The sequence below is a fragment of the Boleophthalmus pectinirostris genome, unplaced genomic scaffold (genome assembly GCF_026225935.1).
Source record: "Boleophthalmus pectinirostris isolate CB_2022bp ecotype Guang Dong unplaced genomic scaffold, ASM2622593v1 HiC_scaffold_6, whole genome shotgun sequence".
Classification (NCBI taxonomy): Eukaryota; Metazoa; Chordata; class Actinopteri; order Gobiiformes; family Gobiidae; genus Boleophthalmus; species Boleophthalmus pectinirostris.
The window spans coordinates 11,836,827-11,855,213 of NW_026571447.1; the positions used below are offsets into that span (position 1 = coordinate 11,836,827).

General features: G+C 39.0%; 1 protein-coding gene across 1 annotated transcript in view; it reads right to left on the bottom strand.

Moving 5' to 3' along the window:
- Window positions 1–818: 818 nt before the first annotated feature.
- si:dkeyp-97a10.3 (serine/arginine repetitive matrix protein 2) overlaps window positions 819–18,387 on the bottom strand; it is a 61,759-nt gene continuing 44,190 nt past the window's right edge. Inside the window, exons 3-8 of the mRNA XM_055163447.1 lie at window positions 17,242–17,508; window positions 13,029–13,310; window positions 11,587–11,691; window positions 10,411–10,472; window positions 8,360–10,267; window positions 819–3,764 (exon numbers count right to left, since the gene is read on the bottom strand). Coding sequence (XP_055019422.1) covers window positions 3,735–3,764; window positions 8,360–10,267; window positions 10,411–10,472; window positions 11,587–11,691; window positions 13,029–13,310; window positions 17,242–17,508 — 2,654 coding nt within the window. The 3' untranslated portion in view covers window positions 819–3,734. The remainder of the gene's footprint in view (window positions 3,765–8,359; window positions 10,268–10,410; window positions 10,473–11,586; window positions 11,692–13,028; window positions 13,311–17,241; window positions 17,509–18,387) is intronic.

Consider the following 18,387-nt stretch of genomic DNA (forward strand, 5'->3'; position numbering starts at 1 on the left):
GAATCCAGAAGGGTCTGTAATCGGACAATAGAGCGTGAAAATCCTCTGGCCAAAACTGAGATGATCCAACCAGCTGCTCATTTGTAGCACGTGTCTCTCAAATGTGGAAGACATCTACTCTCCAAAATTATCGTATCATTCAGAATAAAATATATAATGCCTTTTACCTGAGATAAATAATAGTTTGGTGCTTTGATTGTTAATTATGTAAAAATCTGTGCAGTTTCTCAGTCATTTATGTAGAATTTTCTCCTTTTTATGTATAAACCGCCGCGTTTGTTTTTGACACAAACGGATTAAATGTCTCTCTGATTGGTTAATCCACCTGTCAATCACACCCTCTGAAATCAGGGAGACAGAATACGGCTCCAAATCAGCTCGTCTTTGTAAGGTTTTTTCAAGTAATAATGCTCATAGAATAGTTGTAAAAAGCATTACAAACATTTAAAATAATACACTTTACAAAAACATACAAGATCTTACAAGAAAACCATTTGGAGGAGGCATAATGTTGTCTTTGGTCAAAAATTGCATGGCAGGTTACGTTTACAAAATGCATCATGTTATTAGGGCTGTAGTCCTTTAGTAGATGAAGCCACTGAATTCGGTTCATAGTTTCTTAGTTGACCAAAATATTTATAAGTGGAATCATTATTTTATTTAGATTTTAAGGAATTTATATTGGACAAAAGCAGCAACAGCAAGGGATGTAGTGTGCAGTGGTGGAAAAAGTACTGGATTTTACTACTTAAGTAAAAGTGCAGATAATAGAGCAAAAAAAAAAAAAGCTCAAGTAAAAATAAAAGTATCACATGCAAAAATTTACATATTAAAGTGCCAGTTTAAAAATGTACAAAATGGTAAAAAGTCAAAGTATTTCATGCAGGTTTTTAGATCTTAAACCTTCAAATTTAGTGGTTTTGGTCAAGATTTGTGCAGAATTTTTAGTTCAAAAGAAACAAATGAATAGATTTTTTCCAATCTGTTTTTATTTGTTCAAAAATAAAGTGAAGTAGAAAGTCTCTGCTCTCACATATTGTGAAGTAAAAGTAAAAGGTATCAACTTTAAAATGTACAGTAAAGTACAGATACCTACATTTTTTACAGAACAGTACTTGACTACTTTTACTTCACCATTGATAGTGAACCAGCTTAACAAGTGAATCATGAGTTTAATCTGTATTTTTTCCCTAGTGCTTTTCTCCATTAATAGTTTGGACATGAACTCTTGTGTAGTTGCAGACTTATGAGTGCAGTTTTGGTCTGATACATGGTCAGATTATAGAGATATTTAATCAATTTGGGACCCCTTTTGGTTGAATAATTGATCAACAGGCAATATTTGCTTGCTTTAGTCAACCAAGAACTACAGCCCTACATTATTATATCAAACAGATTTATACAAATATAGTAAACATGTCCTCTTCATTCGTAAACAGTATTTGGCACCATTTTTACATTATGCAACAAATCTGAATAGAAGCAGTCAGCCCACGATGCTTACTTATCTTTGCTCTTTGCGCACAGTGTATAAAAGCACATTATTAATGATAAAAGTCTTTGTGTTGAGAGAAGGCAGTATCTTGGCAATAAACTGACAATCTGTATAAAACATGAATGTCTAAACTTCAGCAAAAACTTTTTAGAATACATTACCCAATTGTATTTTTTTTTTTTTAGTAAATATGGAGTGGCTTTGAGTCTCACTGTTAATTCAAAATATTGTGGTGGGGGTCTGCTACCTGCTTATCTCAATGGAGATATTATTGCTTTGTCTGGAATGTTCCAGAGTACGGCATTAAACATATCAGTTTTGTATTAGTTCAGTTACATGTGTTTATATTGCTTAAAAATATCTTGAAAAACATGTATACTTACTGTTAGCAGTGTTGCCATACTGTGGAACTTTCTAGGAGCTAGTTCATGGGTGTCAAACTCAAATTCACAATTGCCAAAACTAAAAACTGGGACTAAGTCGTGGGCCAAACTAAATATTTATTCAAACATTTCAACAACATCTGCATGTTTTCTCTTCTTTTGAGATATGTAATGTTAAAACTTTTCTTATTAAAATAAATGTTTAATAATAGTTTTGCTTAAAAATTTAACCCAGAACAAGCATAATATAAAATAACAACATTTTAAATAAATAATGTCTCTCTGTAGCCGGCGGGCAGTTCTAATACGTATTGTATATGATCTTGCGGGCCAAATATAATTATAGCGTGGGCCAAATTTGGCCCCGGGCCTGAGTTTGACATGTCTGACCTCGGTAAAGCAAATGGCAGACCCTCCACTAGAAAACCTTTAGAACCCCTTATCATTCCAAGACACCATGTGTGGGTCCTTGTACTTTTTTTTGTCCACCTTCTAATAAAAGGGAACGATCAATCTCACGGATGTATAAAACATTAATGGAAATCTGTAACCCACTTATTTTCAAGTCAATCAACCGTTCTGAGAAGAGTCTGGACCAGTTTGTACCACAAATTTATGTTTTTTCCTCATTACAAGTCCTTAAATCTCATGTTTAGTGAGATATGCTTCAGCTTTGACATAGAAATTGTCAAGATCCAACAAACGCTCAATCTGCTGTCAGATCATCCCCAGGGACAACAGCTATACCTGTGCACACAGACAGCGGATCAATCGAGGAAGAATAAAAACTAAAACCCAACTCTGCCCACTCAAGTCTATCTTTCCCACAATCAGGGAAGAATTTATCTCCATAAAATGCTTCTCTATAAAAGAAAAATAGATATTTACATAACTGTGCTTTGAATCTGTATTTACTAGGAGTGTAACAATAACCAAAATATTGTGATGTCGTATCGTCAAAAGTCTCTCAATAATATCGTGGACCATCACAATGTATTGAATCACAAGTTTCTTTGCTTAAATTCACTCATATGGTGCAGCAATAGCTAAAAAAAAAAAAAAAAAAACGAGGGAATGACATCAACCATGATCATTTGCTCTGATTTTGGTGCCAACTACATAAAGACTAAACACTTTCTGAATTAAGTCTTGTCAAGGCATTTTAAGAGGAAAAAGTAGCATATTCACAATTTTGTAAGCCTCCACAAAATATCGTAATAAAGACTGTACCGTGAGATTTGGATATTGTTACATCCCTAGTATTTACCCCAAATAATTCAGGCGTAATTTGAAATCTCACATTCCTCTGTGTAGAGCTTGTTCCCACTTAAAATTGCAGTAGATCAGAAAGCATAGGCCCAAACTACAGAGCCTTAGCTTCACAAAAAGTCCAGGCATTTGTCTGTGCTCCAAAGGGTTCAGAAACAGCTTCAGTTTGAATCTAGTCGTTTTAGTCTGACATTTTAGGAAAAAGAGCCCAGGAATGATAAGGAGTTTTAAACTACGCTTGATTGCCAAAAGGTTCCCCAAAATTGCTTTAGTTTACCTCGTCCCTCTCTCCAAAACACACATTATCACAGAATCTGTCACAGAATAACAAAAAGTGCTCACGTTGTTTCACTTGACAACAGCATCTTTTCATCGTCCTCTCTCCGTTATTTCATCATCCCCATAGGAGACACAAATTTCAGTCTTCATTCTTTCTCTGCCGTTTTGTTTGCTCTTCTCATCCTTGTTCTCGACAGGCCCGCGTCTGACAGCCCCCTCTCCTCGCTGCCGCCATATTGGATCATGTCTCTCCGCTGTTCGTTTGTAACATCGGTCTTGGGGGACATTGGTGTAGCTCGCCAGCGTTGTCACCGTGGCCTCCCCCTGTGCGCCTGTTGCTACGGGAGACAATACAACACAACCCGTCACTTCCAACATGTCAGAAGGAAAAAACAAAGAAGAAAAAAAAAAAAAAAAAGGAGAAGAGGACAAATGCCTGATGTACGCCGCTATCCTTTACTTTTATAACTGCCACAAACACCGAGGACTAAGTGTATGTTTACCGTGGCAACTGTCAGTCAAAGAGACAACCGTGAGTTAGATGTAGCTGTCAGGGAGGTGCGTATAAAAGGAGTCGGGGCACCTGTGTGGAGGCATGAGAAGGTGGATGTGACAGAATTAAGTGCACATCTGAAGCCTGTCGTGAGTCTAGAATGGAAATATCAAAGTGTATGTTAGATGCATATTGAAATGGAGAAGGGTGATTCAAAGCTATAAGGGGTTTCAAAGGATAAATAATGATAAATAAAATAAAAATACCTAACTGCAAATTTGATAACAATGTTCTGATGAGATATGAGATTTATTTTATAATATTAAAGGTCCGATATTAAGCAAAACTGATTATGAGCTTTAAGTCATGTTAGAATGTCCTTACCTCCTCAAAAACATACCTGGAGTTGTGTTTTATTTTGTTGACACTTTTCAGGAATTCTGCATTATTAGTCTTTCTACATCTTAAAATGCTCTGTGCCACCTTGTGATGTCATGTAGTGGGAGTTTTCAAGTTAACAGCTACATTTATTTCAGTAGAGATTGGCAATTCCAGGGCTGAAGTGGATGCGTTCTCATGGAGTTTAAAAACACAGTGGAGCACTTCCTGTATTACCGCCATGACATCACAAGGAGGAACAGAGTGTTTCAGTTTGAGAGACGAAGCCTAAATATGCAGGTTTTGTGTGTTAAACATGTGTGAATGAAACAAAGCAAACTGAACATAACTCCAGGTATGTCTAAGGTGAGGTATGTCTATTAGAGATGTAAAAATAACCGAAATATCGTGATATCGTGTCGTCAAAGTTCTCACAATAATATCATGGACATTCAAAATGTCCTTTGTTTAAATTAAGAGTTATGGTGCAGCAATAGCTAAAAAAATAGGACAGAGAGAACTACATAGATCATGATCTTTTGCTCCATTTCAGCGTAGACTACATGAAGAAATAACAGTTCTAAACACTTAAGTCTTAGTTCTTTGGATTAAGTCTTGTCAAGGCATTTTATTCACAATTTTGTTTGCCTCCACAAAATATCGCAATAAATATTGTACCATGAGATGTATATCGTGAAAATATGTAAATGTCGTAAGAAATTTGGATATTGTTACATCCCTAATCGTGAGCCTCCTCACCATTTTGTGAACTTTTCCACAATATTGCAACAAATATCGTACTGTGAGGTTCATACCGTTATGATATCGTATCATGAAACTTGGATATCGTTACACCCCTCATGTCTATGTCTAATATGAATGAATCGTGTCTTTAGTTTAAGGGCTAAAATAATACATGAATCACAAGCAGTTCAGAACATGTTTGTAGAAGTATAAACGAAAGAGTTGGCAGGTTTCTAAGGATCCCATTGAGAAACAGGAATTGGCGTCTATAAAAAGGAAATTACAAGTAATTGTAGCTTTTGTGAATTTATAATTTGGACTATTCAAACTTCAGTTTGATTTGCGACTAATCCTGCAGCTCAAATTTAACACTTTAGAAATACAACATGAAACATAGGTATTTTAGTTAAAATTTGCATATTATAAAAAGCAAGCTGAGTCATAATTGGGCCTGGGAGAAGGAAAAATAAAAAATTATACAAGACTGATAATGGTTACAAGATTGTAAAATTATGGTCCAGTAACAATGTAATTCTTGAGTTGTATTGTATTCAGTAACAAAGATAGGTTCACTTCTCTGCTTTAGTAGCTTAAAAGGCACATGTTGCACTATTTTACAATCTATGTTTTAATGTTGTTCCTCATCAAAAACATAGTTTTGATGAGAAACAATGAGAAGTTTTGGTTGTGTTTTGTTTCATTCACACGTTTAACACACAAACCCTGCATATTATAGTTCTTCTCTCCAACAGAAAACACTCCACCTTGTGATGTCATATGGCAATACAGGAAGTGCTCTATTGTGTTTTTAAACTCCATATACCTTCACTTGAATCTTTGGATGAATTTCAGCCCTGGAATTGCCAACCTCTACAGTTAACTTGAATGCTACTGCTTCATGAATTCACAAGGTGGAAAAGAGCATTTTGAAGTTTGGACATGTTTGGAGACTTATAATGCAGGTTTACCCAAACAGGTGCGAATGAAACCAAACACAACTCCAGGTATGTTTTTGAGGAGGTAAGAAGACAAGAGTCACAAGAGTCAAATTTGTGTAATACAGAACCTTTAACACACAAACCCTGCTTATTGTAGGCCAAGTTCTTCTCTCAAACAGAAAACACACACTTGCGTAAAGACTAGTAGTATAATAGTACTTATGGAGCATAAGTACTAACAACGTAATAATAGCAGTAGATAATAGAGGACAATGGTTAAATAATCCTTGAGTTATTCAATTTGTTGTGGAGACCTAGTTTTTGTAATCATTTTTCAAGAATGTGCTAGAGGAAGCACAGTCAACAATTCCCAGAACATGCTCCTTGTGGAAATTCTCAAGTAAAAATCATTATAAATAAAGATTCACTCTAAAAACTGTATTATACATAATACGACCTTTCTTTGCAATGGGACCGATTTGAGTGAAGGAGTACACACATTCATGTGCTGAGATTTTTTTGTCCCAGTAAGTAAGTAAGTAAGTAAGTAAGTAAGTAAGTAAGTAAGTAAGTCTTTATTTATATAGTGCTTTCACAGACATTTTCTGTCCCCAAAGACGCTTTACACTTTATTCAGCATTATTCATTCAGCATTCATTCATACAGCATTATTCATTCACTCTATACCCTGGAGATGGTAAGCTACTATTGTAGCCACAGCTGCCCTGGGGCACACTGACAGAAGAGCGGCTGCCATGCCACTCTGCGCCATCGGTCCCTCCGACCACCGCCATCACTCACACACACACACACACACACACACACACACACACACACACACACACACACACACACACACACACACACACACACACACACACACACACACACACACACACACACCACTTTCATACTAGGCAGTGTGTCTTGCACACAATGGACACAATGATTGAATTGATTGTATTTAACTGACCATGACTATCAACTGTTTATGGAGACCTGTGTAGTATGTTTTGGGTTGAGTACTTGCACAATATTTCTTTTCCCGTACCTGTTCCTAAACTGTACTTTTCCTGTATTAATAATCATCTGTGAAATGATAAAACAAACCTAGAACGGTCATAAATTTCAGTTTTATTTTGGGGGGGAAGTGGTTATTTTTATTGTTGATTTATGGTGACACTGCCTTTAACTTTTTTATTGTGCTCTCTGTGGACCCTTGGCATCAAAAGATATTATTAAACAAAAACATTTTATTCTTTCTGCTGCAGTTTTCAGTTCCAGTAGTGCCCAACCTTTTTCATTCCTCACTGTACTTGTACCTTAAAGCTGTATTGTGCAACTTTTCCGGTAGAGTGCCCGTCAAATACTTTTCTCCATGGAGATGTCATTGATTTGTCTAGAATGTTGCACAGTATGGTATTAAATCTTTCTATCTTCATGGAGACCAAACCAGACGATGCTACAGGTCAGAGCTGTGGAGAGGCAACCCCTGCACACAGTCAGAAGACCTGTTTTTCTAAGTATTTTTGAGCTATAAAACCAAATGTAATTGAATAAATGTAAGGAGTTTAATGTCATACTGTGGTACATTCCAGGCAGAGCTGTGACATATCTATAGAAACAAGTAGGTGACAGACCTCCAACCAAAAACTTACATAATGCACCTTTAAATAGTACCCAACCCTAACATATCATTACTAAATTATATTAAATGAGTGGTACCACAAGCTCTAAAATGTGAATATTCTAGATCAAAATTAAGGTGAAACCAGGTCTAAAATTGCTATGATAGTTCTAAATAAGGACTAGCCCGAAAGAGAACAAAAATATGGAATCACTCTACTCTAATCCAGCAAATATTTGAACTGCGGTAGAATCTTGAATGAGCTCGAACCACAGTTTGCAAAATATTGTATTAAAAAAGAGGAATTTTACTTCTATGGGATATTAACTGCTAACATATAACCAGTTTAGATTAACAGATTACCTTTTATTGTTTTGAAAATGCTAGTTTCACTTTTGTTTTTGATGCTCTGAGTCTCACTTCACTTTGCTCTCCATGTTAAGACACTCCCTCTTCAGAGCACTATCATAACACAATCTGTGTGTATGAAACTATTACATTTGTCAAGTTGCGGTGTACAATTTTGTATCATGTTTTTGTATATTTGTGGAAAATTGCCATGTGGAAGCGTGGATGACATAGGTTTGTGGGCTGAGCATTGGACAGAATCTTATTTGAAAAGGACTTGGGAGAGATCGCTACATGCCTAAAACATACATGGAGGCCATCTAACACCTCTTCAGGCATGTTTTTGATGAGGGAACAACATTATAACATGTGAAAACGCATAAATGCATTCTTCATGTCACTCACCTGCCATGTTTGCGCCTGCGTCGGCCTGTGCCCGGTGTGGTGATGACCCTGATGATGATGATGATGGTGCGACTGGGGCATGGCTGCGGTATGCTGCCTGTGATGCCCGTGATGCGGCCTCTGTGCTACGGGCATGTTCACGGGCGGTCTGACCTCCCTCTGCCTGGTCCTCTCCTTGGGCAGGGCCTGAAACTGCTGCAGGGGTATGACCGGCGGGGGCGTAGGGGGCCGGGTCCCCTGGGGGCCCGGGTGGAGCAGGGCGGCTTGCGTCTGCTGCCTCCGGTTCTGGAATGTCTGCGCCCGCTCCGTGTGGGCTTGGAGGGCTTGTTGAGTAAGCTGAGATTGTGGCCTTTCTGTTTGACGAGTTTGTGGAATCTGATTGGCCACATGGTTGCTTTGTGGCGTCTGATTGGCCGGACGGTTGCTTTGTGGCATCTGAACGGTCGGTCGGACATTTTGAAGCGTCTGATTGGCCGCCTGGTTGACTTGCGGTGCTCTGTTGCTCGTTTGTGGGACCTCCCTGAATTGCTGACTGGCCTGGGACTGCGGTAGGTGATTGGGATCTACCAGCGCTCTTGTGTCGGGCTGATTTTGCCAACGGCCGGTGGGGGAGGGCTGGCTCATGAGAGGAAGCGCCCGAGGGCTGTTGTCGCGGCTGCCTTCTTGCCTGGGGGCACGGCTCTCCCCCCTCCCTCTCCTCTCCTCCCGCGGCGATGATCTCCTCTCTGAACGGGGCTGGCTCTCCACTTCCCTCTCCCTGCTCGGCCTCCTGTTCTCCCGCTCTCTCGGCCTCTCATTTCGCTCTCTGCTTCTGGATCTTGCTTGGGGGAGCGGCGGATGAGTTGTGTAGTCTGTAGTATCGGAATACAGGTTTCTTTGATTATTGGGGTAGGATGGCGTTCCTCTTAGCGTGTCCCAAGGCTGTTGGCGTTGCGATGCGGGTTGGGAAGACCTAGAATCTGCTCTACGTCTTGGTTCTGATTGCTGATTGTACATTTCCGTGTGCGAATTTCTCTCTTCGATATTATTCCGATTGTATTGAGTGTCCCGTTGATGTCGAGATGCAGGCTGGGAAGACCTAGAATCTGATCTACCTCTTGGTTCTGATCGTTGATTGTACACTTCCATGTCTATGTTGGAATTTCTCTCAATAATATTATTCCGATTGTTATAACTGTCCCCTTGATGTCGAGATGCAGGTTGAGAAGACCTAGAATCTGATCTACCTCTTGGTTCTGATCGTTGATTGTACACTTCCATGTCTATGTTGGAATTTCTCTCAACGATATTATTCTGATTATAATGCGTGTAACCTGTTGGAATCTGCCCAGGATCTGCTTGAAGAATAGCTCTATGCCGATCCAGCATGGGGGTCCTCAAAGTACTAGCAGCCCGTCTCGTATTTTGCGGAGTTTGCGTCGCTTCGTCCACCGTCGTGCTGGCAACGGGAGGGCCTGAGCTTTCCATGGGAGTTTGCTGGTCTCCGGAATGCGAGTTGAGATTGACGTGAATGGTGGGAATTTGTCCATTGTTGCCTTGCTGAGCCGCCTGCTGCAAAGTGTTGAGACGGACTTGTGCGTTTCCAGTTTGTATGACAATGTCCGGATTGTGCATTGGCTGCTGGGGCGCGGTTTGAAGTTCGTCTAGCGCAAAAGCCTGGTTTTCGAAGCCACTGTGCGGAGTTCGGTTAATAGAGTTTTGAATGGCATTGTGTTGGCGGCCATTTGTGAGAAGGTTCCCATTGTGAAGGGGGCGAGCAGAGATATTTTGAGTGTTCCGATTTTGCCTGTGCACATCTTCATTTCGTTCAGGCACAGGGGGAGTGTACACGTGGTTGGTGTGGTACAGAGGAGGAGGCTGGGGACCTTGGGCTAAATCTCTTCCAACATTAGCGGGTGGGTTTTCAGGCTTAACACGAACACATAAAAATGACAGGAGGGAGAGGGGAGATAATAAAAGAAAAAGAGGTTAATTTGAGAAGGCCCCCGGGTGTATCGCATAGATCAGATGAAGGCAAAAATCAATAGAGAATCATAGAAGTAGAGTCTTACTATAGGCCGAGGATTTGCATCGTTCTTCTGCACAGCGCTGGCCTCTTGACGCCTCCGCCTGACTGTGGTGATAGAAAAATAGGACTTTTAAAACAGGAAGGTGGACGCTTATAAAATGTTCTAGTATAAAAAACAACAGAAATAAAAGTCTTATGTCATGCAAATTGACTTTGAGCTTAAGCTATATTATAATGTTGTTACTTCACTAAAAACATACCTAAAGTTGTGTTTTGTTTCATTCACATGTTTGACTAACAAATTACAGTTACGAATTACATAACCAAAATTCTGCAATGGAAAGCAACAAAAGTACAAAAGTAAAAGTATTCAATTACAATGTACAAAAAAGTACCGTATGTACAAAAACAAAATAAGGCAATACTTAATTTACCTAAGTATTGCCTTAATTTTATTCTTAAATTTCACAGGGGATAATTTTTTACATTTACTTCACTAAATTTGAGTGCAGGTATTTGTATCTGCTACTCCATTACATTTATTTTTTCTTTAACCTTTCATATAATTTGGTAGGTTATGTAATTTTTTAGCACATTCATTTTAAAATCCTGACTAAGTTTCAGTTTTGAGCAAACAAAAATATATACACACAAAAAAAATACAAGAGAAAAAAAAGGACATTTATTCATATTGCTATTGCTGAACAAATTCTTTATGTAGTTCTCAAAATCTGTCTGATATACCTGTGCTTTTTACTTTTAGAGAACATTTTAAATAGGTACTTTAGTCTGTCATGTGGCACTTTTACTATTACTGTAATTGTTTTGTCCTATATCTGCATTTTTACTTAAAGGTGCACTGTGTAACTTTTTGGTTGGGGGTCCGTCATCTGCTTGTTTCTATTGAGATGTCATTGCTCTGCCTGGAATGTTCCACAGTATGACATTAAACCGGTTTTATAGCTCAAAAATACCTAGAAAAACAGGTGCTCTGACTGTGATTGAAGTTGTCTCTCCACAGATCTGACCTGTAAGCTGGCCTAGTTTGGTTCCTATGATGATAGAAATGTTTAATACCATACTGTGAAACATTCCAGAAAAAAAGCAATAACATCTTCATGGAGAAAAGTATTTGACAGACCCCCCCACTAAAAAAGTTACACAATGCACCTTTACTGTAAGTAACAACAAGTACTTCTTCCATCACTGCAGCACTTACCTAGTATGTATCTGATTAGAAGAATTATGAGGATGATGAGTAATATCAGCAAGATGAAGGAGCCAATGACGACCCCTACGACCTCTCCTACATCCAGGCACACATCTGAAATACAAAGATGTGATTAAACCATATAAAAGTGAATAATAATGACAAGTCTGGTCAGGACAAAGATAGAGGAGGACAGCCTTTAAAATGATGATAAAGTAATTGGACAGATCTTCAGTCCAAATGAGAGCAGAAGCTGGAGTGATCGTCCCTGAGTGACTTTGAACACATCGGGAGCAGATCCATCTCTCCATGGAAACCGCGTCCCTCTGCTGTCAACGAGACGGATTCAGGAGCGCGTCCAAAACCAACTGCCATCATTACTGGTCACGCAAAGGTCAGTCAGCCCATCACTCACTGCTGCATAACCGACCAACAGTGTCTTCTGAGAGGGCTGGTTGTGCTAGCAGGGTTAGGATTAGGGCTCTAGTCAACTAAAGAACATTCTTCAGACAATTTTGAAAGTAGACAGAGAATCTGGAACATTATATACGCAAGTGAATTTGGTGTAAAAGAAAATATAAAAAGATACAACTATCATCAATATATCATACTTAGAAAAAAAAAAAGTAATAAATGGATAGATTTGAAAATAGGATACACTAGAAGTAGTATTCAAAGTTGGAAGCATGTATTACTTTGTTGTACTCGCAGTAGCAGTAGCAGAAGCACTAGCACTAGCAGTAGTACTAGTAGTAGTAGTAGTAGTAGTAGTTGTTGTTGTTTTAGTGGTAGTAGTAGTTGTAGTTGTAGTAATAGAAGTGGTAGTAGTGGTAGTCGTAGTAGTCGTAGTAGTCATGGTGGTGGTAGTAGTAGTGATGGTGGTGGTGGTTGTAGTGGTAGTAGTAGTAATAGTAGTAGTAGTAGTAGTAGTAGTCGTCGTAGTAGTTCGTAGTAGAAATAGTTATAGTGTAAAAAGTAGAAGAAGTATTAATTGCCTGTTGTTGTATTAGTACAAGTAGCTGAAAAAGTACTATTCAAAGAAGTACTAGTTGCTCATCATAGTCTGTGACAGTAGAATATTTATAGCAAAATGATATAGTTTTAATTTGTACAGGAACAGTGCACAACAATATATTCACCAAAATAAAAGACATAGGAAAGATGCTGGTGCCAGGTTATAGCATTGCTAATTTACACTGGTAGTCCCTGAGCATGGTGATGGAAATACTGAGAATACAGATTCAATATATAGAGATAAACTGAAATAAATTAAACCAGATGTTACCTGAGGTCACATTGTTCAAATACTATTTGAAAAACAACAGGACAATAAAAAGAGTAATAGAAATAGTGACAGAAGCCAGCCTGAATGCACAAACTTTAGAAACTTTACTCTGCCCAAACTTGTGAACTCCCCCCTCTCCCCATACATCCCCCTCCACAGGACTCACCGGTCACCACCAGATCTGTGGCCTGCTCCGAGGTGAGTCCGGTGACGGAGTTCCTGGCAGTGCAGGCGTATCTGCCGCTCTGGCTGGTGGAGGAGGTCTGGAGGATGAGCTGACCGGTGTCTGGGCTGCTAATGGCCTGTCCATCGAACTGCCAGGAGAACTGAGCCCGGGGCAGGGAGGAGGCGGTGCAGGTCAGTGTGATGGTCTTACCCGCCCACACGTCCCCAGCACCCACACAGTCTTTGGTTGTGTCCTTTGTCAGTACTGGGGTGTCAGGGCCGTCTGAAAAGGGAGAGAGGGGTAAACTTACACAGAGTATTTATTTATTTATTTACAAGACAGACACAAAAACACTCAAGTTTAATAAAGTGATGTTTCAGTATTTGGAGTGGAAAGGCTGTTGAAGTGAAAGAAATGGTGATAAAGAGACTAAAACTGGCCCCATCAGTAAAGACACTAGTAATGCTCAAATATATATTATGTATGCGTTGTTTACAGGCGCACATTATAACTTTTGTGGAGGGGATGGCAGTCCCTTCTACCACATGGTGTTCATATAGTGAACAATTGGGATGTATGGCATTAACACTGCGTTTTTCAACATGTATTTTCAAAGTACTGACAAGGTATAAATGTAAACAATAAAAACACATGTAATTTAATACATGCGAATAGGTTTAATACCATGACCATGACCATGACCTACTCTCACCTATGGTCAAGAGCTCTGGGTAGTGACCGAAAGGACGAGATCGCGGATACAAGCACTCGAAATGAGTTTCCTCCGCAGGGTGGCTGGGCGCTCTTAGAGATAGGGTGAAGCTCAGTACGGGAGGAGCTCGGAGTAAGCCGCTGCTCCTCCACGTCGAGAAGCCAAGGTGGCTGGGGCATCTGTTCCGGATGCCTCCTGGGCGCCTCCTCGGGAGGTGTTCCGGGCATGTCCCGCCGGGAAGGCCCCGGGTAAGACCCAGGACACGCTACTATGTCTCTCGGCTGGCCTGGGAACGCCTCGGGGTCCCCCCGGAGGAGCTCGAGGACGTGTCTGGGGTGAAGGAAGTCTGGGAGTCCCTGCTTAGGCTGCTCCCCGCGACCCGGCCCCGGATAAGCGGACGAAAATGGATGGATGGATGGAGGTTTAATACCATATAGTGAAACATTCCAGGTAAAACACTAACATCTCCGTTAAGATTTGTGCCAATAAGGCATTTAAAAACTATATATTACCATTATATTTAAAGAAAGTTCAGTTAAGTTCAGTTGTTTATGTGTGTATTTTAATGAACTGCATTCAAACTGCTTTCAAAACTGAATGTCTAAATTTTTAATAACCTTCAGATTATGATTTCGTAATTCATCAAAAATGGGCTAAGATGCCACTGCAAACACGTTTTATTGCACTAACACATTACTGTCAAGATATTTTTTGAATATTTTATGATCTTATAATCATTCCTTGTTTTTATACAAAACGAATATTGTAAAATACTGTTGAGAGTCACTCTTCTTTCTGTTGCTTCATTGGAGTAAATGTAATTATGACAGTTGTTATCAGTCTACACTCTCACAGCTTAAGTGCTTTTGTACATTTGCAAATGTAACTGCTCTGGTTCTCCGTGATATGAGCTGAATATTTCTTAGTTTGAATTTTTTATGATTCATTCTAATCAACTATCCAGTTTGGTGACATTTTGAACTTCTAACCAGCAGGAGGCATTGTTCTACATTTAAAATATGGAAATGAGAGCTGGTTATGGAAATGCCCTCTGCTGTCATACACTGCCATTGTCTGTGATATTTGTGCCTATTGCAGCTTTAATTGGAAAAGTTCGAGATTAATTCATGGCTGCAAATTAATATATTACTTTTTTTAATTAGCCTCATTCAGAATGTGTGCAAAAACTCAATTAAATCCAATGACTATGGAAAACTGCCATGCTCAAGGTCTACAAGCACATATTTGTAACTGCGTGTCATAAGCTGTGTTAAAAGGTGCATTGTGGAGAGTGGAGACTCCGTCAAGTGATTTTCTCCATGGAGACGTTATCGCTTTCGCTGGAATGTTTGATAGTATGACCTTAACCTTTCAATCTTTATGGAGACCAAACCAGACAAAGCTACAGGTCAGATCTGTGAAGAGGCAACCCCGCTCACAGTCAGAAAACCTTTTTTCTAGGCATTTTTGAGAAATAAAACCACTTTTAAAAGCATTTGACAGACAATCCACCAGAAAAGTTACACAATGCACCTTTAGGGCCTGTTTACACGAGAACGCTTGCGGGTAAAAATGACAAAATATTTTAGCAGAAGTGCCTTTTGTTTAGACGTTTCTGGGGCTTAAAAACGCAAAAATCTTGAATCTTGAAAAGTTGAATACGCTCTGCCATAGCGTTTCTGTCTACACTGCCCAAGACGCAAAACTCTGGTCAGATCTGCTCACGTTATGTACACGTTTACGTCACATACAACACAACCTAGTGTCACCACCTAGCCACCTGGCATGCATACCCAATCGAATTCCACTCACTTTTGCATCATCGTATGCTTGTAGATTTCCTTCTGAAAACGCTCATCTAAACACAAAATAAAAACGCCACTTTTGTGTCTTCTGTTCAGACCGTCATCACATATAAACATACTGTAGCCTTAATGTCATACTGTGGAAAATTCCAGGTAGCGCAATGACATATCCATAGAAACAAGCAGGTGACGGGCCCTAAACCAAAAAGTTACACAGTGCATCTTTAAATGGCATAGATATTGCACACAGCAGACAGCAGGTTATGGGGTCACTTCAGGACTGCGCTGTCAGGATTAGGAGTGTGATGGAGACAAAGAGACAGGCCCTATGAGCTTAGCGGAAGAAATAACATGGTGCAGTTCATCAGAGCTTTGCAGCGACGATAAGAAGATAAGATAGTGGGGTTTTTAGTGGCTACACCAGATTAACAGCGGCAAATCTGGATCCCACCAACAATCTGAATAAAGACTGTACGACTATTGACAAGCCCTGCTCAAACACTGAGAGATAGAGGACTACATTCTTATAATACTCCCTACAACTGTACAACAACTCACCCTTATGGAACAGATAATACTCCCTACAACTGTACAACAACTCACCCTTATGGAACAGATAATACTCAGATAACCCTGTGTCATGCATGTCATTATTAAATATTTCTACTGTTTTTCTCCTTACCCACCTCATGTATATAGCTGAGATATATTTGTATTACTATATTTCTATATATCATTTATACTTGTTCATATACATTTGTATAATTGTGCCTTATTTGACACCAGTCTCCTGCCATTTTTGCTACTTATTTTGAATTTATTGTATTTTTACTCTTTGTTATTTATAATATATTGTGATTTGCTACTTTGTCCAAATAATTCCCCTTGTGTCTAAGATTGTCAATGTACTAATTGACACTAAAACTAGTATCGAAACAAGGCGTGATATCTGATACCAGTATTGTATCGGTGCACCCCTACAGATAACTATAACAATGATTAAAATATAATTATAACAATACTAATTACTTATTACAACGATTCTGATTAATCATTAAAGGGCCCATATTACGCTATTTTCTGATCTAGGTTATAATGTCGTTTCCTCATCACAAACATACCTGCAGTTGTGTTTTGTTTCATTCACACATGTTTAACACAAAAACCCTGCATATGTAGTCTGTGTTTTTCTCTCAAACAGGAAACACTTTGTTCCACTATGTGATGTCATGTTGTAATACAGAACGTGCTCCACTGTGTTTTTTAAACTCGGGCACCTTCACTAGAATCATTTGGATAATTTCAGCCCTGGAATTGCCTCTCTCTACTGAATTAAAAGGCAACATGTAGCTGTTAGCTTGAAAACTACCACTACATAACATCACAAGGTGGAACGGAGCGTTTTGAGCTTTTGAGATGTAGAAAGACTAATAATAAAGGGTTACTCAAATATGTGGAAATAAATGGAACAAATCATAACTCCAGGAAGGTTTGTGGGGAGGTAACATTCTGATATTCGTCTGTGTAATGCAGGACCTTTAAAATACTACAATCAACACATTAATTTAACAAAACTTTCTTTTTATACATCTTTAAAACACAATAGAATATAATTTTAATCATTGACTACTGAAAATAATAACTGGACTAGTGGTCTATTAAAATACTGATTAAGAGGTAGATGTAGTAGACTCACAGTACACGGTGAGGGTCTGCTTGGCGGAGCTGGAGCTGACAGGGTTACTGACAGTGCAGGTATATTCCCCAGCGTCAGCGCGCTCTCCTGGGTTGATGATCAGAGAGCCTCCTGAGATGGTGATCCTGGAGCTGGAGGCCAGAGTGGTGTCACCTTTGGTCCAGAGGAATGTGACCTCTGTGCCAGACTGATACGTGCAGGTCAGAGAGATGTTCTTCCCTTCTATGGCCACCGGGGGCACGTAGAGGTTCACACCCGTCACTGGATCTGTGGGGGAAAGAGGTGGAGTGATTAAAGGTACTATATTCAGCAAAATTTACTCCTGTGAGCTTTAGGCCATTTAAACCACAAAAACATACCTGGAGTTGTGTTTTGTTTCATTCGCATATTTGAGTAGTCCTTTATTATTAGTCTGTCTACATCTCCAAAGCTCAAAATGCTCTGTTCCACCTCATGAGGTCATGTATTGGTAGTTTTCAAGTTAACAGCTACCTTTTAGCTTTAGTTCAGTAGAAATCAGATAAATTTATTTCACATGTAGAAGAGTAAACAGAATTGACATTTGCGCTAGAATCCAATAATAGAGGTCAATATGAATAGGACTGCAATTAACATCTAGGTTATTTTACTAGTTATCTAGTCAGTGTTTTAGTAAGGCCACTGTCTTTGTTATAAAGACATCTTTCAGAACATGTTTTAGAGTCTGTATAGCCCTGATTAGTGTTGTCAAATGTATTTAAAATCAAATACAAATCCAAACCAAAACTTGTGTCAAAACTAGATGCTGAAAAAAATATCACATAAGTGGATTCAGTTTGACCGTTCCTGAACAGTTTATTAAGGTAAGACCACATGACATAAAACAGTATTATTTTGTGTTGAAAATTACAATATTGTCTTTTAAAAAATGTACTTTTAAAATGATCAGCTGGGGATCAAAATTGGTATTGAGTATCGAGTCTATTCTTATCATAAATGTTAGTATTATGAGAATAATAGTCCAGACAAGAATTAACAATGATTTAAATATTACACTTTTAATTTAATAGCCAACTAGTCCCAATTATTCTGATTCACAGATCTGATCACTGCGGTCCTATGAACAATGAGTCAATAAGACAATATCTATAAAAAGTATTTGCGATA